The sequence below is a fragment of the Coffea arabica genome, chromosome 9c, assembly GCF_036785885.1.
Source record: "Coffea arabica cultivar ET-39 chromosome 9c, Coffea Arabica ET-39 HiFi, whole genome shotgun sequence".
Taxonomy (NCBI): Eukaryota; Viridiplantae; Streptophyta; class Magnoliopsida; order Gentianales; family Rubiaceae; genus Coffea; species Coffea arabica.
This window is the reverse complement of record NC_092326.1, coordinates 38,491,408-38,512,175: the sequence shown is the minus strand read 5'-3', so window position 1 is coordinate 38,512,175 and position 20,768 is coordinate 38,491,408. Positions and strand designations below refer to the sequence as shown.

Here is a 20,768-nt window from a genome sequence, read left to right as displayed (position 1 = left end):
GGCAATATAGTTTTAATTAGTTCATCATTTCTTGTGTATTAACTAAATGAAAAAGAAGTTGGAGAATGAAAAAGGCAAGGAGAGAGCTCGTGTGACAAGGGTTACTTTACCTTCCTAACTCTTTATCTTTTGAAATTGATTATAAGTTTAGTTAATATGCAAATTTTGGATTTTATATTTATTATGTGTTTCTAAAGTTTATACCTTAGGTTTGGTTTAACTTTTTATGATTGTATTGTGTTAATTTCTTAGCTATTTGATACTTTTATTTTGAACAAGTTATTTAGCACTTTTGCTCCTCAAATCATGATTAGTTTGGTACCATTAATTGTGATTATCTAAAGGTGTTGTTTGTTCAATGAAAATTGAGATTTAATACTAGTTCAAGAAGTGCTAAACCTAAACAGTACAATCACGAGAGTAGAGGTACATTTTTGTGGTTTTAGTGATTCATTTTATATAATTTCATAGAGGTAATTAATTTGTAACTAATTTCATAACCATGAGAGTAGGCATGGATTAGTTATAAGTATAGTTGATTCACTACGAGAGTAGGTTTCACATGCATGAGAAAATTACGCCATAATTAGCTAAGATAGTAGTACTCAATGATCCAAAAATAGCACTTGCATGAGTAGTTAGGAATACCATAATCCAAGAAACTTTTATTTACTATTTTCTTGCATAAGTTTAGCATATTTTTATTTTCTTTAATTTGTTAGTCGTCTAAATAATAGAGAAATTTTAGTAGTGACGGTAATTGACAATCTTCCTTGTAGGTGTACTTGTGAAAAATCGCGTATGAAATATTTAGGACGTTATAAATATAAAACTTGACCGTAAAATGAGCTAATTGTTATATGTATACCTCGCACTTATCAACTACAATTTTAAGATATAAGTTTATGTAGTATGTACAGCCCTATTTTGATTACTTCAAAATACGACCATTCTTCTTAAGGATGCCTAAAAAATTATGAATACTAATCCTCTTACCCATTTTTTTATATGAAATTATTAGACAACATCCCTCAAAAAATTGAACCCTTTTTTTTTGGGAAGGTTTATTTCAAGAATAATTAACTCGATTTGATAATTGATGGTCAACTTCAATTTTCAGGTTTTGCAATTGGCTATTCAGTTTTCAAATTGAGCAATATAAAGGGTGTAAAACTAAGAGAACTTCTGTTAAAATTCAGAACATCACACATTAGAGTGATCAATATGTCTGCATGAATCTCTTTTTTTTTTTTTTTTTTGCCAATGTAGTTCTTTACTGGGACAAGAATACTTGTAGCTTTCACTTATTTTCAGGATTTTTTTTTTTCAATAAGAAAAGATGTACGTTTATTGAGGAAAAATTATTACAATGCCGAAAAAAACTAAACCATAAAAAATGCATTCATGATATAAAAATTAGGCGCTTTTGCATAATACAAGCATAATTACATCAAAAGATATTTAAAACACGTATGAAAAAAAGTAGTATCTGATTCCAATTATATCAAGTCATTTTTTCTTTTTCTCTCTTTGCTGCTGCAAATTGGCTTTTATCCTCCTAATCGTATTCAAAAGAATTTTGTCATATACTGCATCCAAAGCTCTTCGCCAGAACTGACAGCTGCAAGAAATGCCAGTAGTGTAACAATGGCTTGTCTTCTGTTTTCAATTAGTCAAAAAGGGTTTCAGTTCTTTCATCTGTGAAAACTAATATATTGCCTCAATGGTTTCCTCCAGCTTCTTCTTGACAACTGGCCGCCCAACTCTTGTTGTATTAGGTCCCTTAAGAAACTCCATCGCTTGCTCTAAGGTAACATCTTCAGACTTAATGTTCTGTCCACAATATTCAGAGGATTAAGCATTATAGCAGACTGCATTGTGTATTTGGAAAAAACCAAGAAAAGAGGTCAAAGTTATACTACAGTTACAGTTCAAAATAAGGAAACACACCAGACAAGAAGGGTAAGCTACTTTTCGATTCATTTTTCGAGCCCATGTCTACTTCATGATTTACTACTTCACCATTTCCCAATTTCTTATGTGTACTCTTTGTGTTCTAGATGCGACATCCATGGTACCGTTAAAAAGAAAAGAAAAGGATATACTACAATGTGACATAAATTTGTGCATGCATCAGAATATCTGTTGAAGGGCAACATCTTCAACCAACAAGGCAATAATGTTTTTAAACTGTTTCTGTTGTCAAAATGAGTTAAAAGTTTCCAGTACTGGGCTCTGCACACCAGAAGCAGTAAATTATCCCTAGCTTGAACATCCTATGACAGCCATTATAACCATTGTAAAAATTAAACGCAATACTCTAAATCGCATATAGACATAAATGGTACAGCTGCAGGCCGGTGAGAGACTTAACTAGAAAACATACCTTGGGAACAGGAGCGAATGTCCTCCCATGTCTAATGACAAAACTTTTCTTCTTTCCAGGAAATAAAGTCACAGGCCGGCCGTCATCTGGATGTTTCCCCTAATATATCAGACAAGCAACTTAGATGAGTTGACCAGCAAATACTTAAGCACCATTTTGAGTTTTCCTTTTTTTGTGTGTTGGGCCTGGGGGTGATTTTTTTTGGGGGGGGGGGGGGGGGGGGGGGGGTTGGGGAGTGGCTGGACAAAGAACAACAGTACAATCTGCTAACAGACACACCAAGGTCACTGGATAGCGCAGCAACTCAAGAGCGACTTCCAAGGTAACGCAATCCAAATCTTTTACCTGGAAAGGAAAAGGAAATCCAGTAAACCTTCCCATTCATGATTTGATGTGTAAAAGTCAGAATTTTGAAAAATAAGAACTGAATTTCTGATCCCTGTAGAAGGAAAGGACGATAGATACTCACGATCCGTAACTTTTAAATTAAGTGTTCAAATCAAAATAAACCAGTTTAAATGTTCCAAGAAAGAAAGCAACTAAAAATGCTTTTCAACATGGGACAACCTCAATCAACAAGAAGACTTTAAGCCAATTGTTGACATCAAGTCACAGGTTTAACGTAGTAGATGTCACAGATGAATAAATGACAAAATAGTCCAAGATATGGTAAAGTGACATAGTTGCGCAACAACAAAAAGGAATAAGGAAGCATAACACTGCAGTGTTAAAATAGGCTCCATGACAGTAAAACAATGTAATATGCGACTCCCATCCATGAACCAAACACATGCAACCCATGTTCTTAAATGGCATTGACCCCTAAAAGGAAGTATCCAAATGACCATATTGCTTACCAAAACCATAACTGTCCATATTAACAATTATCAAACATGATGTGATATTACTTGAGCCAGATCTAAAGTCATATTCCAATTTTCTGGTAAGTCATAAGTTAAATTGACTAGACCAAGAGGCACAATCTGTGCACCGAAAATGTGCACAAAATAAAAGTTCTAGGGGCCTCAATAAGTCAACCATTAGAAGACGAGACATCCACCCCCAAGCTTTCAACAAAATTTTGTAGTGAACTCACAATGAAAAGTTTGACTTTACCAGCTAAATGACCAAAAATTCTGTTAACACATTTATTTTCCTTTATGTTCAAAATGGAACTATTACACTTGCACCAAATTTTTCTTGCCAAAGAGTTAAATAAACTACAAGGAAGATGTATCAGAATACTGGAGTTCATCGATGCAATTATTCAAAGATACCAAAAGTTGGCAGAATTAAGAGAAAAAAGAATTACAAGATTCTGTATAAACAAAAGTTATACATCACTCTTTCAGGCACAGAAGCAGTATTAAAAAGGTATTGGAGAACAAAACCATGTTCACATAACAGTTGAAAATGCTGGCGAACCAAAAATAGTTAAATACTGGACAGTGCTGCAGACTCTAGCGTGCAACGTAAACAAGTTGGACAAATTAATATAATTCCACAAGAAACTTCATGGTATATGGTGGTAATATTTCCCTTAGAATTAAATTTCTCTGTAAATAGATGTTAAATCCTAAATAACAAGAATGCAGATTCTACTCTTAAAAAATCAATTCTTCAGTGTAGAAGATTTTTTTTTTTGGGATTTTTTTTTGGGGGGGGGGGGGGGGCGCTTCGTGGTTGGGGAGCTCTTTATGTAAGCCACTAACTGTTTTACTTACTTTGTTCAGGGAAGCTCGTTTAGGCAAGAAACCTTCCCTGTCTTCACCAAGCTGAACATAGTTTCCATACGGACCACTCTTCAGAAGAACCTAAACACAACCATTAATGTATGTATGTAAACAAAAATAATCTACACAACATATATATCATTTGGTAACCCAGTAAGTAGAAAATTTTAGCCAAACCTTCTCATTGGTACCAGGATTTAGGCCCAGCAACTTTGGCTCCTCCATATTTTTTTTGTTATTGTTGTCACTAGGGATCTCTTCATCGCCTTCGCGACATAATGTCTTGGCAATATACCTGCAGAACAGCTCATAATTTCAGATGTAAGCTCAATCACAAACCAATGGCTATCAACAAGCAGGGACCATTAACAGAAGTCTAATAAATATAATTTGATGACATTTGCAGCCAGACAGTTACCAGAGAATGACAAAGAACAGTCTAGTTACCTGCCCAGAATTCTAGTTACCTGCCCAGAATTGACTGGGAAAACAAAAATCATAAATTAGCAAAACATAAAGAAAGAAAAAAGTGTAAGAACTCCACTTAGTTGGATTAGCCTTGTGTTGTATATTGTTTTCATCTTTCGATTTCATTCAGCTCTAAGAAAATTAAAAGAATGTATGATGCAGGAAAAAAGTTGTACATCTACACAATGATTGAATAAGGAAAAGAATCTATCAGACATATAGATGAAGTAACAGCCTGATCTGTTCCTGTTTCTTTCCCCTTCCAACACTCCTCAATCAAGATAATTTATCAGGTCTGGTACTGAGACTCCAAAGAGATAAAAAATGCCATATCCCACCAACACCTATCCATCTTAAAGTTACAACTAGTAAGTATCCTCCCTCAGTTCTTCGAACAGAAAATGAATACTGATATAGTTTTCTTTTGTTTTCCTCAAGTTCAGCTGTTAACATAGTAAGGGACCAAATCTATTTACTCTGGATTACTTCCCAATGAAAAGTATCTTTTCTGGTTGTGAACAGACTATGAAAGAATACAACTGTAAGTTTCCAAATTCATTAACATTCAATTTCAGGCAATCCTTCACCAGCACTTCAAAAGTAAGCAGACAAAATTCTGAATTAAAATTGAGAGACCTTTTTCATTCGTTTAGAGATCTTCCAAAAAGGAGATTGAAAGAACTGCAGCAGTATATCACTCTCTAGATATCTTCTGGACTCTTAAGAGTGATAAAGCAATAATTGATTTGATGGTGGACTGAAGCCCAAGATCATTCAATTATCTATCAGTAAAAGTGATGGTAAGGATTTTCTAGTAATGCTAATTCACAAAAGTAGGAGCGGATGTTTTGAACTGTTTAATAACAAAGACTACTACAGGATAGTGAGATCAAAATGACTAGCTTAGATGTGAGGCGCATAGCCAGCAAGAGAGAAAAAAGATGAGGAAGAAACATTCATCAAGTCTACAAGAAGATAAAACAAAACAAAATCTACAGGAAATATAAAAATATATTAAAATATAAAGGAACATATTTGAGAGGCAAGCTTTGCTTCACTTTTTTTTAAATAAAGAAATGTATCATAATTACTTCCAAAGCGGGACAAGATTCAAAGGTTAAGTCAACTGCATCATCCAAGCCACTGTGTCTAGTGTTACCCGGAATTAGTTTGCTTCATCATCATCAAGACATAGATTCCTCATTCAAAGCCTTAGCTCTATAGCAAATATCCCACCAAAACTTAATCTAGAACTAGCTTTTATAAAATGGGCAATGAACTTTGAAGAAGATTACAAGGAACTGCATTTTACTTCTCTCCACAGTTGCCCCGGTCAATGCCTTTTTTCCCTATAGTATGCCACTCAACAAAGCATCTTATTTTACTTCCATAACCATTTCAACTTCAATGCATGATATGCAAGTCTTGGTATATTCGATTCCGCTCCAAAAATTTCAGATCATTGACTGATACCATTTCTTGATTATACATGACTTTTTGTCAGCACTGAGATTTTAAATTCTTAAGGCAGATTTTCAAGGAGGACTAAAGCTCATAAAACTTCACCACACCTTCCTTTGAGTCACAGGGCTCAAACATGTCGCATCTTTTCTGAAATAATATTGAATCTTTTGTGCACATGAGAGCCCAAGCTCATTCACGGCACTAATGGTGTCTCAAGACGGAACTCTAAACACATTGATGTTCTTGCATATATAGCAAAGATCCTAGAGAAAAACTAGGTTTTCAAAGCAGTAGACAATTCATCCTTAAAATTAGGCTAGAACCTAAACGGCCACTAAACTAGTCTCATTGATTAACCTTGCACAATAAACTTGTAGTTTCAATCATACATAACTCACAATTACCATTAAGATAGACAGAATCACGAACGAGTATGATATTAGATATTGTTTTTAAGGATATCTATGTCATCAAAACATGTAAAAGTAAAGCAAAAGACATATCAATGTAAAATTGCACCTTATCACCAGACAGACTGTCCCAGAACCCCAACCACCTGAGGGTGAGCCCCTTTTCCACTCATTACAGCCTAAATACCTCTCTGCAACTACTCACAACAAGAGAAAGAAAACAAGAGAAATTTAAGCTCTCCTCTTCCAGGCCTGAAGAGCCCCCCACCAACCAAGCCGTATGCTGTGCTGATATATTCGATACTCTTTCCATTCAGCTTTATCTCTTTTAGAACTGGACCAAGTTAAAAAATTGTGCCAAGAAACCATCTGGTCTTGTTCTTAACTTTTGGTCACAGAATACTATATAAGCATTATCCCCTCAAGCTCTGACAGAAATACTTCCTTTTTTGTCAAATTTATCTTTGTGTGTGTATATATAGAGAGAGAGAGAGAGAGTCTAATAGAAGAAATCTCACTCTTCTTCTCCTATAAACTTTATGATTTTGCTTAAAATTGTTAAAAAGCATTCACAAAATGATGTGCAGGCTCATTTGGTTGGACAGTGGTTCTCTTTCAAATTGGTCTCCAAAAGTCCCATCTACACCGGTGTCGACAAGTTCAATCTATGATGTCTAAAAATTAAAAGATATGGAGAATTGAAAGAGAAGATTGAATTTTATTTGGTCAAACATATGATCAAGTGCTATGTCAATACAGGGACTTCAACCAGCAGATTGACCAGCACAGTGGTAAATTTCCATTCTTCTGGTGATCAAGTATCCAGTATATAAAATGATGTTAAATCCAGTCTTAGAAGCATACAACCTATCAAAAGTCATTTATATAAGATTAATACGTTTTTACTGCATTGCGTACCCCAGGGATGGTATTTAAAGAAAAAGAAGAAAAGAAAGTTGGATCACTTATTCATTTCTTGACCTGATTACTACTTAATCAAAACTCTCATTCTTTCAGAGCATCCGATGCTCACATACTTGCACAGACTGTACCAAATAACCATGGACATAACACATTGACGTGTAACGAACACTTTTATCACATAGGAAATTGTAGTCAAACAGTGGAGACAGCACAAGACAGTGAAAGTACAGACTGAAAAAGCATCCACAAAGAATGTAGCTAGCATTAGAAAATAAATATGATAAGCAGCATACTCACTTGCATCTTGGATGCTGATCACAACCTATAAAGTAGCCTGCCCCAAATCTGCTGACCTTGAAGATTAGATTTCCCTCCAAACAACTAGGGCATCTCCTACTTCCATCTGGGAGAGAAGCAAACAAAAAATCTGAAAATTCCTTCTCCAGCATCTTCTCCACCTGATGAATATGGACATTAATAGCATGTGTACAATACTTGCTAAACCTTGTCCAATAATCTTTTAGAAGGCCTTTCCATTCAGTCAATCCAGCTGAAACATTATCAAGTTCAGTCTCCATGTCAGCAGTGAAACTGTAATCTGTGACCTCAGAAAAATAATGGGAAAGAAAAGCAGACACCATCCGCCCTCGAAATTCTGGATGCATAACCCTGCTTTTTACTGTTACGTAATTTCTATCTTTCAACACCTTAATCGTTATTGCATAAGTAGAAGGTCTTCCAATGCCAAGCTCTTCCATCTTTTTTATCAATGCCCCCTCAGAGTAGCGTGGTGGTGGTTGTGTATAGTGTTGCTCAAGTTCTGCCTTACCCAAATTCAAAGAATCCCCAGATTTCAAAGTACTCAGAACCTTGAAAAGCTCACCACGATTATTTACTTCATTCTCATTCAAACTTACTGTATTGGATTCCACATCCTCAAACACAGTTTGGTAGCCTAGAAATTCAACTCTTGAGCACGAAGATCTAAGCATAATGGATCGATCAGTATTCGCAACATCAAGTTGTACCTGATCAATAATAGCAGGTTCCATTTGGCTGGCAATGGTTCTAGACCAAATAAGTTTGTATAACTTCACAGAATCATCATCCAGGACCCCAGCAAGCACTGAAGGTAGCCTCCTGATATTAGTTGGTCTAATAGCTTCATGGGCCTCTTGAGCATTCTTCACCTTCTTAAAATATTTGCGAGCACTTTTTGATGCAAAATTTTGTCCATACCTTTCTGTTACAAACGACTGAAGGTCTTTTACAGCATCATCAGAAATGTGTGATCCATCTGTCCTCGTGTAAGTGATCAATCCTACTGCTTCACCATCAGCTAACTGCACCCCCTCATACAGCTTTTGTGCAAGTTTCATAGTATATGAAGCAGAAAAATTTAATTTGTTTGCTGCTTCTTGCTGAAGTGTGGAAGTTATGTACGGGCTGGGAGCATTTCTTTGACTTTTGCTTTCCTTACAGGCAATAACTTCAAACTTGGATGAGTTAATCTTCTGTTCAATATCCCTTGCCTCAGTGTAAGAACCAATAGATACCTTGCTTAACTTTTTGCCACTAAAGTGGGTTAAATTTGAGGAGAAGCTGAGAGTATCTGTTGAACTTGTGTCCTTCTTGTTGAACTCAACCTCAATTGTCCAGTACTCCTGTGGCTTAAATTTGTCAATTTCTGTTTCCCTGTCACATATAAGAGACAAGGCAGCTGACTGAACCCGACCAGCTGACTGGCAACTAGGCAATTTCCTCCAAAGCAATGGTGAAATGTTGAACCCAATCAAGTAGTCCAATGCACGACGTGCAAGATAAGCATGTACCAAACTTACATCAATCTCTCTTGGAGCTTGAAGGGCATTTTTGATGGACGACTCTGTTATTTCATTAAAAACAACCCTTGCCACAGTGATATCATTGCGTAAGGTATCTTGTTGCTGCAACATCTCAATTATGTGCCAAGCTATAGCCTCTCCTTCACGATCAGGATCCGATGCAAGAATAAGATTTTTGGCTCTGAAAGGGAAAAAATGCACATATGAGAATGCAAGTAAAGATGGTGAACAAGCCAAACCTAAATGGTAATTTCTTGTGACCAAACTGAAACATATTATCAAATCTTGTCATAGCAAGTATAGAATTCAACTGCCAGTCAAAAACAAGTATTCAAAAGAAAGACATCATACCCACTTAGTGCAACCTTGATACTCTTAAGATGAGTCCAGGCCGGCGATGGAACCTCCCATACCATACTGAAGTTATCATCTGGTCTAACAGATCCTGACCTTGCAGCCAAGTCCCTAACATGACCGTAACTTGGTAGGACTTCAAACATGTCACCCAGGTACCCTTGAATAACCTTTGCCTTCGTGACAGACTCCACCACCACAACTGATTTAGCAACAGGTGGATATAATTGAGGAAATTTGCCCCGCAAACTACTTTTGCCACTCATCTGTGATTTGTGGCTCTGTGATACCTCGCTGCTACAAGAATCAGCGGGTGATTCATCAGATTTTGAAAGGGCAGCAACCCCTTTATCAGTCTTTTTCTTCCTAGATGACTTAATAGGCTTAGGTTTGGAATCCTTGGTCAAGACATCATTTTCAAGTATTTCTGTAGAAGTACTTTGAGTTGTATTAATCTGCAAAACTGCATGGTCAGAACAATTTGCAGTTAAGAAGAACCGTTATTGGCTAAATAACAAAGATTACTTACCTGAGAAGCTACAGGAGATTGGTTTTTTTTCTTAGGTTTAGGCTTCTTGGCTTGAGAAACTTTTTCAGGGTCTTTAAGATGGTTTGCCTCGTCACAAGCAGCAGTATTATCAGAACCATGATTTTTGCTTTTCTTGCTCCTTGCCTGCTTCACTTTGCTAACACCATTGGAATTACGACTTCCACTGGTATCAGAAGAATGTGAAGTGTCCAACTCCACATCCTTCATCTTGTCCATGGGAATGCCATCTTTTGAACTGACCGTATCAGGGGCTTTAGTATCAGATGCTTTATAACTAGAATTGCCTCTTCCAGGTCCAATATTGGAGATCGCATTCCTCCTATGAGCAGAAAATGCCTTTTTCCTTTTCCAGTACTTGTTGTATACTTTTAAGGTTGAATTGCTACCACTTCCACCACCTTGCATACCCACTGCATCATTTTTATGTGTTAAGGCTCCAGAGACCTCGGAAAAAGACCTCTTGCCAGTGACAAATGCATAGCACTGACTTTCAAAACCAACTATTGACCTATAACTTATTACATTCATCTGTATTGCACCACTTAATGATGCTACTCTCATATTGGGCTGTTGAATTGAGGCAGAGAACGGCGAAAGCCCATAAGAATGGCTTTTGAGAGCACAGGATTTTCGCTCAGACTTAATCCTTAGAACTTTGGGTTGATATCTTGTGAATGCAGAGCACACCCTAAGTTTTTGGGGTAACTGGGCAAATTGATCAGCACCTTTGAATGGTGAACCTAGGAAGCATGTCCCTGAGATATTATGCAAAGTCCTATTCTGCAACTTTTAGCACAAAAACACAATTATGATTTTGCAGTAACTGAAGATACAAAGGAGGATAAGGAAGCTCACATTGGAATTAATCTAAAATAACTTCTTTCTATGATCAAATTACTCAAAGCTTATTAATTTAAGGTCAAACTTTGAGACTGAACAATACTCATACAGGAAAGAAAAAAAAAGTCAAAGAAATATTAGTCCAGGAAATGGATTAGATTATTAGTAAAATTATGAAGAACATAGCCCAGGCCCAGTATCAACACATTTGCACTAATTTCAAAAAAAAAAAATCAAACATAACATCGCAACCATTTCAAGGATAACATATTACTGATATTAGTCATTCGTGCTAGATAAGGTTTATGAGAGTGCTGGAACAAGAAAATCTACAAAGTTTTCACGTGTTCTATCAGCTATATATAAGCAAATCCAAATTACACAGTAATGCAACTCAATGGCACCAAAGATGACAGGCAGTAATGCTTAACATCTAGCACTTAACTCGTTCAACTACTGAAAACCTCATTCCTGCATTCTTTTTGCAGCAACAAAAATCAGTTTTCCTTCCAAAAACTTTCTTCCTTTCCATCATGTTCCTCAATTTCCCTATTAACCCTCAAGGTTCTCCAGTTATCTTTGGTCATCGATTCAATTCATTTCTTGTGAAATAAGAGAAAAATAAGGGAAAAAAAGAAGAAGCAAAACTCCTCTTTCTGATAAATTATATGCATCAAAGTTAAGAACTTTCATATGCACAACTTGAAAATGAGAGACACAAGCCCAAGTGATGGCATATGTTTGCAAATTCAGTCCTCCAATTGTTTGACAACGAGTTCTGAGAAAACAAATAAAATTTATTTCTCGTTTGATCATTCCCTTCTCGCCGCATCCCTAAGTTCTGCATTCCAGACAAAGCCCACCTAGTTTAACACATATAGAAAAGTAGCACCATGAAGAACTACAAACCATAACAGCATTTCGGTTATTCAACCCATTAAACAAACCAATTGGATAAGTCCCAAAAGAAAAAGATGAAAAATAAAAATCCTTCCTACCAGCACTTTCAACAATTTAGAATTGAACCCATTAACATTCTACCAGCAAAGTTGGAAAAGAAATAATAAAGGGCTTCAAACGAAAACAAAAATGGGGTTGGCTTTTGGTACCATAATGGAGCGGCAGCTAGAAGTAGCAGTTGAAAAGAGTAGTTGAACCAGAGCCATAAAAGAAGGCGATTTATTATTGGTCGTTAATACAAGGCAATGCCCAAGAACAGCCAATTATATTCTTGAATTCTTTATTTAGATGAAATTGATAATGCTACATCTGTTTTGTGGGAGTGTGACCGCCGGCGGGGGTGGCGGTGTGTGACTGTGTGTGAATGTTGTTCAGTTGGGAAGAGAGATGGATAGAAGAGAAGAAAGGGTTTTAGGCCTTTGTGTCCCCCCTTTGAGGGAAGTGCTGGAAGGGTTTTAGATTTCAGAAAAGGTTGAGGGGCCACGGCGTCGTTTTTTTTTTCTTTTTTTCTTTTTATTAAGTCAAATGAAATTATAAGAATATAATAAAATTAGGAAAATATTATTTGCACTTCATGTTTTATTATTCACACTCCCGTCATTTGTTTTATCATATTATTCTAATAAATGAAAATTATATAATAAAATGATAGTGAGAGTATGGGTAATAAAAATATGAGTGTAAATAACATTTCTCTAAAATTATCTTAAAGAATATATAAAATTTTATGAAGGTGTAGTATAATTATTTTTAGTAAGATAAATTACTTCGAAATTAAAACTTAACTTCATAACTTCTTTTCCTTAAATTAATTGAGCGCATAATTTTGAATATTTGTCTTTTTACTATTTATATATTTTTTGCTCAATAAACTTTGAATTTACAATAAAATCTTTAATCCATGATAATAGATATGTCATTATAATTTGAAAATTAAAATTTTTAAAATTATATTTTTATTATCATCTTCAAAAAAAACGATATTCCGTTTTAGACTTTTTTTTTCTTCTTGAAATTTAACATGCTAAGACAGTAATCCAAAATTCTTGACTTGAGATATGAGGACTAAAATGACAGTTTGTGCCTTTTTTCTTCAACTATGGGTAACAATTTTAGAAAATATTGTTTTAATATCAGAATATGGTAGCTATAGCAATTTCTTTTTTTTTTTTTTTAAATATAGGAGTTATTTTTATTTAGAAAATTACCCTGAACAAGCACAAGAAATAGAATAGAAGTAGAACAAACGACGAACAGCAGAAGGAAAAATACGTAAACCACCCTTGCCCTCCTTTGGCCTGCCCTCAGTCTCCGGCCGCCACCACCATCATCCTCTCTTGCTGCTGTCTCTCCGATCGTCACGGTTTTACCATATCCCATCCCTCTATTTTCACTAGAAGAAGGAAATCATAGGATAAAAATGGAAGCTTTTCTGCAGATTATCTGAGGAAGCAGTTGAAGCATTTGATTCTTTACTTGGTTTTTAGTTAGTGGACTGAAGCTCCTATCCAAGAAAACCCAAACCATAGAAAAGGTAAAATTTTTCAACTGCCCATTAACGGTTTTTAGCTCTGGATTACTCACTGTTCAGTTCAAGGTCAAAACATTTCAGTTCTTGTTTGGTTTATTAGATTTTTTACCGTTTGTTTTTTCCTCAAATATGCATTTCCCTGAATTTAGCTTTCCACTTTAGTGTATTCTTATATAGCGTGTATACTTAGGTTGAGTTAATGATGATTTCCCCATCCGAGTTTATATATGTCATGAATGTTTCATTTGTGGGCTGCTCCCCTGGAGAATGCTTCCAATAATGGGGAAATTTCTAAATGTTCAATCTGCGTTTGCTGAAAGGTAGGACGGAAGGATATATAAGGGAGTAAGATTGGCACATAGCTGAATTAGCCACTTAAGATGGACTCCTAGTAATAACCATTTACTTTAAATTTCAGCTTGTATTAGCTACAAGGAAATGAGCTTCGGGAGCTTGAAGAGCGTACTGGCTGAAGCAGCCATCAAAGGTGTGACTGAGGCAAGAGCTAGAATATTTGGGCATATACTTAACCCAACCGGGCAGAGATCGGCTCACAAGATTTTGCGCAAGAAGCTAATTGGTGAGAAGGTTTCGCAATGGTACCCTCACGACATCAGGCACGACGACCCTCTTGTCATGGCCCGACAGGAGCAAGAGTAAGCTCTCTTTGTCTGACCCTCTTGTCTTGTTGTCAAAGAGTTTTTCTATGGCCATGTTATGCTTACAGATGTGTGTTTGCTTATTGACTGTTTGATTGTATGCTTGATTCTTACGTTCTTCCTTGTGTTTGTGTCTTTCCTGGTTTTTTTTCCTGTTCAAAAAGTTTGGTTTGCACAATGGGAATGAAATTTTTTGAGAATTTTTGTCTTTTTTTTTTTCTATGCGAACAAATTTTGCATGACAAGAGAGCAAATTTTGAAATTGTATGCGTGACATGAGAAAGATTTGATTGTTGCATGGTCCCAAATCTGGGATATGTTATGGTGGTTCTTGCCAGCAAGAAGTAAAAATGGTTCATATCCTGCTAGGGGAAGGTTGTGAGATGAGATGAATATATTCCAGATAATTGCTTTAACTTCATATATTTGTATGCTTCCTTGTCCTGCTGAAATCTCAATTTTCCCTTCTTAATGAGGGAAGACTCTGAATTTGAATGGTTTCTAAATTTACCTTTACTGTGTTGATATAATGAGAAAGGTTTAATATCTGTCTTGCTGATCAAACAAATTTGTCTTCTGTTCTATACCTTTCCTTCAAGAATGCTGCTAAGAGTTGTATCTAGATTTGCTGGAGTTTTTTAAGGTTTGAGAAGTGTCTGTAAGTCATGATATCGCTGAAAAATGAAATGAAAATGACTCGTAAATCTGAATAATGAGGTTATGTTGAAACATTGTCCCACGATAATGTGGAGAGGTTCTCTATGGAAAGATAAGATAACAATCGAGCATGTTGATGAGGCAAAGATGTACTTTTGAAATTGTTTGTGCATATTACGTGAGCACTACTATGATAGAATTTCATACAATTGATTCTGTTGATATGTTTTTGTAGTCCTCTCATATTCGAACAATTGTTTTGAGGAGGCATCTCTCAACATACAGCAAAGCAGGTTTTCATAAACATGCTCAATGAATACAGTGAAAACTTCCAAACTTTTAATGATGGTATAGATGAATTCCTGTTTTTGATAAACGATTCAGGTGGTTTTTTGGAGTAAGCTAAGAAATACAAACTTAGGACAAGAATGAGTTAACAAAGTTTGAATGAGGAGATGTACTTTTCTTTTCTTTTTTGTGTAAACCAGTGTCCAGTGACCGCATTGGGCCCTGACTAATCTGGAGTCGAGCAATAATGAATGACTGTAATGAATGATTGAACTCGGCTACATTTTGGCTCCGTACGGATTGGAACTTTTTTTCAAAAGCCGTTTTTGTTTGTGGAGTCTACAGTACCAAGTCCTTGTTACTTCTGCTTCTAACATTGAATGATTATAATAAATGATTGGGCAATAATGATGTTTTAGCATACGAGTTATTCTGTGTGAAAGTAATGTGATGTTTCTTGTGCCTTTTACCTTAAATAGGATTATGTGTTGATCTAGCTAAATGGCGAAGATTATGTGTTTCATATACCATGTGGGATGTAACCGAATGTTCTTGCTCCTAGTGCATGGGATTCAGTGGATTGGGTTCATAGATCTTCACTGCATGATCCATCACGTGATCTTATCTTCTTTAGCTTTTTCCTCATATTTACTTTCTTAAGACACAGTTGAAGAATCTACCTTATGGCCAACCCCAGAGAAATATGAAACCGCCCCATCTTTTCCATTTAAATTTGTCCTGTGCATCAGCATCAGTTGTTTACCATCCCTCTTCCTTGTAATGCTGACACACACAATGGAGACAATTGGGCATTGATGTCTTCACCAAACCTATATTTACTTACTACATCTTCTTGCTTCTTTGGACCTTCTTGTTGGAAGCTGTACTTACTACAGATACTTGCTTCTTTGGAGCTTTGTCTCCTTTCATTAATCTTGTTTGGAATCTTACTTAACCATTGCCTCCTTTCACTTATCCTGGATGTAGTGGTGAAGTATGCCATACCTCCTGTTTGAGCTATGTAGTTAATGGGTTGATACTGGTCTAATGGCATGGTTATGTTTGTATATTTGGCAGGCGCCTGGAGAAGCTTGAGATGTTAAAACGTCGTGGAAAAGGACCACCGAAGAAGGGTCAAGGAAAGAAAGCTGCAAAGCGCAACAAAGTCAGCACCCCTGGGAAATAGTGACTTTGTCTTGGAGTTGAATGTGTTCCAAGGAAAATTTAGACTAATTGCATTGGAAAAATGGGTACCTATTGATGGTTGTCCAGTCATATTCTGAGCTACTATGTTGATATTGCCACAAGTTTTTTTGGGCTGACTTCAATGACAATGGGTACGATCTTCAGGATATTGTAGAATTATCTTTTTTGGTCTATAGTTCCATTCTCTTCATTTTTCTTTCCTCGTCCTCCTGTAGTAAACTATGATGCTCGTATGGCAGCATTGCTGGGTCTCTGTTCTGTAGTACAGACTAACTTGTATCTAATTTTAACGCTGCTAGGCCTCTGGCCTGGTAGTCACCACCATGCGGGAGAACCCTTGACCTTCCACCAAAATTTGCCACAATATGTGGCGGTTTTAATTGGTTTCCTTCAATCGAGTCTATATTCAGATTGAATCCCCCTCCCCTTGCCCCGTAGATTATGCTAGATTAGGTTATAGGAATTCTATCGTTGTGAAAAAAAAAAAAATTTATCTAATTTTAATGCCTTTTTCCTTTTTTTTTTTTTTGTTTTGGGTTTTTTGTTTTTTAATGGCTGAAATCGGCCCAATCTAGCTCGGGCAGAAGCCGACCGTGATTTGAGTTGAAATTCAAGTCAATGGCTGAGATCAGCTTTAGGTCTGCTGGGCTGATCTCGGCCGTTAAAAGACCTCTGCAGTTGCACCTACTACCACAGAGTATCCGCTTACCAGTGCACCTCTCCTCCCCTGAGAAGGTGTATTGTGAAATATCGTGTAGTGACGTTACATTTTCTCTACACTTAAATTTTGTGTTGAGAGTCTTAACAACAAAACATTAAATGAAAACGAGTTTTCAGATGGAATCTAGCCACCCTCACGCAGATGACTCCCAAGGTATTTCTGAGAACATTTTCTTCCTACTCCATAACCCTCTATATGCTCCACAAAAATGGTTGTCCTTTGAACTATCAGTTTTGCTAAGTCATATTTACCTCCTATTTTCCATGCACTCATGCAACAAAAGTGTGTCATCTGGCTCTGGACTTGGACCAATCCTCACTCTCCCCTTTTAGCAGCAACATCATCCATCATTAGACAGACTTAGTCGATGAAATAAGCATTGTTGTTTAATTTGTTAGTTAATCAAGTTTTGCAGTTCTAATCTGCTTGGTTTGTGGAGAAACTTGGTATTAATGTTCCAGTGACAATTTACTGCCTAAAGACTTTATGAAAAGTTGGTATTAAAGATGAGAATTTAATCAACTACTGTATTAAGAAAGTGAGGAAGTTAAGCAAACTACTCAATATATCCAGGGTTAAGTAGAATGTGGTCATATGAATCTGACAGGAGGACACAGCTGGAATACACTATTAAGAACTTACAAGCTTTTGATCGTATAACATTTCTTCATATCTCATCTCCGCTCTGCTGATCCTCAAATTGTCAACAGAGCAATCAAACACTAAATAACAAATGACACAAAATGTACATTTGGTTGGTGTTTCTATCTGTACTTAGCTCAAACGTGTCTGTTTCCATTAGGGACAAAATATCACCAGTAATCCCCACAAGAGCAAGTACCATCCTTGAAATGATGGAACCTGCGAACATCTCTCACAATGATCTCCCTCTGTACAATCTTTGAAATGAATTTGCAAGCAGCATGACAATCATTGCAAACTCTAAGATTCTTGGCTACTCGAATAGTAGTCCCAGGAGGGGTATTTAGGAGACCAAAGGCCATTGCTAATCTCTCACTATGTCCACACAGCAAATTCTCTTTCTGCTCTTCATCAACATTGTGAAGTACACAGGAAGTATCAGGCTCATAACCCTCCTCTTTCATCTTATCTGACAGTTCATCAATAAAGCTGTAAAGCTGCTCACTTTGTGGGTGTGATAGGTCTCCAGCCAAGAACTTATGAACCTCACCACCAAACTCAATCCAACTGCTCCCAGGTTCTTTTCTCACTCCCTTTTCCTTCATGTTCTTGCGGACATTATTAGCTTTTTCCCAAAGTCCAGCAGATGAGTAAATGTTAGATAGTAAAACATAGTGGCTAGCAACATCTGGCTCCAACTGAATGAGATTGTTTGCTGAAATTTCGGCAAGTTCTACATTTCGGTGGACCCGGCAAGCACCAAGCATACTGCTCCAAGCCCCTACCTTGTCATAGTCTATGGGCATGGAATTGATGAGTTGAAGTGCTTCCTCAAGCTGACCAGCTCGACCAAGCAAGTCAATAACACATGCATAGTGGTCCGCTGTAGGTTCAATCCCATGATCTTCTTTCATTTTATGAAACAGTTGCCAGCCTTCATCTACCAACCCAGAATGACTGCATGCTGCAAAAATTGCAATAAAGGTCACTTCATTAGGTCTCAGTTCTCCATTTCTGGATCCATCCGCTACCATAGCATTGAAAAGTGCCAAGGCTTCGTTTCCTTTCCCATGCATCCCGTAAGCCATTATGATGACATTCCACGAGATCAAATTTCTGGTAGGCATGCCATCAAAAAACCTTCTTGCTAAATCTAGACATCCACATTTGGCATACATATCAACCAAGGCACTACCAACAGCAACATCTGAGGCAAGGGCATTTCTAATAGAATTGGCATGAATCTCTTTACCCTTTGATAGTGTTGATAAGGCAGCACAACCAGGAAGGACAGTCATTAGTGTTATTGAATTTGGTTTAATAGGAGTTCCAAGATTGCCCTCATAGTTATCCTTCCATTCCATGCTTATTTCTGCTTCTTGCATTTGATGCATTAGACGAAGTGCATTTTCATGGTATCCACACACTACACAGCCCGTAATCATAGTGTTCCAAGAAACAATATCTCTACTGTCCATGATTGAAAAGATATATTCTGAAACAGTTATCTTGCCAATCCTAGAGTACAAGTCCATCAATGCATTTTGCACATACCGATCTCTTGCAAAACCTAGTTTTATTATATATCCATGAATGACTTCTTTATTGGAAAATGCTTCACAGTGCACGCAAGATGGCAAGACACTTGCAATTGTGGTTGGGTTTGGCAGAAGCCCTGGAATCTCCATCATATCCATAAAAAGCATCAAGGCATTCTCATAAAATCCATTCCGTGCATAACCAGCAAGCATGGCATTCCAAAGCCCAAGCCTCCTCTCTGGAGTACCATCAAACACTCTCCTCCCACTTTCCACCTGTTTACAATTGCAATACATGTCAACCAATGCACTTGCCACGAAAGAGTTCTCTACCAAATCTTCATTCCTCAGAACAAATGCATGAATTTCCTTCCCAATGTCAAGTAGCTCTAAATTAGAACATGCAGGAAGAATACTCGAAAGTGTCATGCCATCAGGCATGAACCCCTCAATTATCATCATTCTGAAGTGCTCCAATGCCTCATAAAATTGACCATTCTGTTGACATGCACTTATAATGGTATTCCATGCAACCACATCACGATTAGCATAAACCTCAAATACTGCCCTAGAATCACCAACACTTCCTAGTTTTGCGTACATAGTCATCAAAGCATTCTTGGTAAAAGTCTTGCAATCATCCACTCTCAAACTATACCCATGAACTTGCTTCCCAAGCTTCAACCCATCACTACCACCCAAATTACTACACGCCAGTGCGGCACTCACCAAAGTAAAGGAGCTAGGCTCAGTTCCCTCATTACCCATCAATCTTAACGCTTCTAATGCCATTTCCCACTCCTCAAATTTACACAAAGCATTAATCATCGTATTCCAAGACACTTGATCTCTTTCAGGCATTCCATCAAATACCTTGAACACTTCCGACACATCTCCACAACTCCCGTACAAATGAAGCAGGGTATTGGCCACGGTAACTGACGAATAATCATACCCAAGCTTAACAACAGAACCATGTACCTGCTTTCCAAAATTCAAGTCGTGAAGACCCGTGGCGGCCTTCAAAACCGCTGGAAAGATAAAGTTGTCCGGCGTAATGCCTACAGTGGTCATCTGAATGTAGGTGGAAACGGCCTCTTCGAAGCGTTTGGCTTGGGTCAGGGATCGAAATTCTTTGCTCCATGAGGTTAAGGAACGTGCGTGTGAAGTGGGTTTTGGTGGGTTTCCAGTGATGGTCGGAGGAAAAAGAGTTTTAGTGGTGGTGGTGGAGAGCGGTGGTTGAGGGTAAGTTTTTATCTGAGATGGTGGCTTCGGGATTTGAGTTTGTAGAGAAGAAACGGGGTAGGGAGGCTGAGAAAGAGCTTGTGTGGATGTACAGGGGAATGACATTGGCGGATAAGGTAGTTATCACTGTTGATGCGGCTTCCCTCCCTTGTAGTCGTTTGTTTTGGATGGTTTATTATACTTGCATGCTTTTATGGGTTAAATCACAATAAGTCCCCCTAAAGTTTGGTGTGTTTAGAAGTTTACCCCTTTACTTTTCTCACTTTATCCTCTTCGTCAATTTACCTCAGCAAATTGGCCGTCAAAACATTGTAATTGGCAAAAATATCCCTCATTTTAATCATTAAA

The 20,768-nt window shown here is 37.1% G+C and overlaps 3 protein-coding genes across 4 annotated transcripts; 1 reads left to right on the top strand and 2 right to left on the bottom strand.

The window, feature by feature from the left end:
* Positions 1-1,383: 1,383 nt before the first annotated feature.
* On the bottom strand, positions 1,384-12,387 carry LOC113710265 (uncharacterized). Of its 2 annotated transcripts, none has more exons than XM_027233177.2 (9): positions 12,083-12,387; positions 10,113-10,919; positions 9,581-10,038; positions 7,683-9,410; positions 4,297-4,414; positions 4,111-4,200; positions 2,666-2,731; positions 2,387-2,485; positions 1,384-1,833 (listed from the first exon to the last, which is right to left on the bottom strand). In XM_027233177.2, the coding sequence occupies exons 1-9, from the start codon at positions 12,137-12,139 to the stop codon at positions 1,708-1,710; spliced, it is 3,549 nt and encodes a 1,182-aa protein (XP_027088978.2). In that variant the 5' UTR covers positions 12,140-12,387; the 3' UTR covers positions 1,384-1,707. The 2 variants fall into 2 exon arrangements, with proteins under 2 accessions (XP_027088978.2, XP_027088979.2); XM_027233178.2 differs by having other exon boundaries at positions 10,113-10,913.
* A 776-nt stretch (positions 12,388-13,163) lies between these two features.
* On the top strand, positions 13,164-16,464 carry LOC113709495 (small ribosomal subunit protein mS33). The gene is made up of 3 exons (XM_027232271.2): positions 13,164-13,467; positions 13,883-14,120; positions 16,146-16,464. Exons 2-3 carry the CDS (start codon positions 13,903-13,905, stop codon positions 16,252-16,254), a joined length of 327 nt encoding a protein of 108 aa, XP_027088072.2. The 5' UTR covers positions 13,164-13,467; positions 13,883-13,902; the 3' UTR covers positions 16,255-16,464.
* A 1,078-nt stretch (positions 16,465-17,542) lies between these two features.
* Positions 17,543-20,604, bottom strand: LOC113709542 (pentatricopeptide repeat-containing protein At3g57430, chloroplastic-like). The gene has a single exon (XM_027232330.2). It carries the CDS (start codon positions 20,523-20,525, stop codon positions 17,808-17,810), a length of 2,718 nt encoding a protein of 905 aa, XP_027088131.2. The 5' UTR covers positions 20,526-20,604; the 3' UTR covers positions 17,543-17,807.
* Positions 20,605-20,768: the final 164 nt, after the last annotated feature.

What these genes read in the sequence shown, in the direction of transcription:
- LOC113710265 (XM_027233177.2), bottom strand. Translation starts at nt 12,139, where the DNA reads ATGGCTCTGGTTCAACTACTCTTTTCAACTGCTACTTCTAGCTGCCGC. An exon ending in AATCTCCTGTAGCTTCTCAG is followed by an intron (nt 10,039 to 10,112) that starts GTAAGTAATCTT and finishes GCAGTTTTGCAG; the next exon opens with ATTAATACAACTCAAAGTAC. An exon ending in ATCCTGGTACCAATGAGAAG is followed by an intron (nt 4,201 to 4,296) that starts GTTTGGCTAAAA and finishes GGTTGTGTTTAG; the next exon opens with GTTCTTCTGAAGAGTGGTCC.
- LOC113709495 (XM_027232271.2), top strand. Translation starts at nt 13,903, where the DNA reads ATGAGCTTCGGGAGCTTGAAGAGCGTACTGGCTGAAGCAGCCATCAAA. An exon ending in ATGGCCCGACAGGAGCAAGA is followed by an intron (nt 14,121 to 16,145) that starts GTAAGCTCTCTT and finishes TATATTTGGCAG; the next exon opens with GCGCCTGGAGAAGCTTGAGA.
- LOC113709542 (XM_027232330.2), bottom strand. Translation starts at nt 20,525, where the DNA reads ATGTCATTCCCCTGTACATCCACACAAGCTCTTTCTCAGCCTCCCTAC.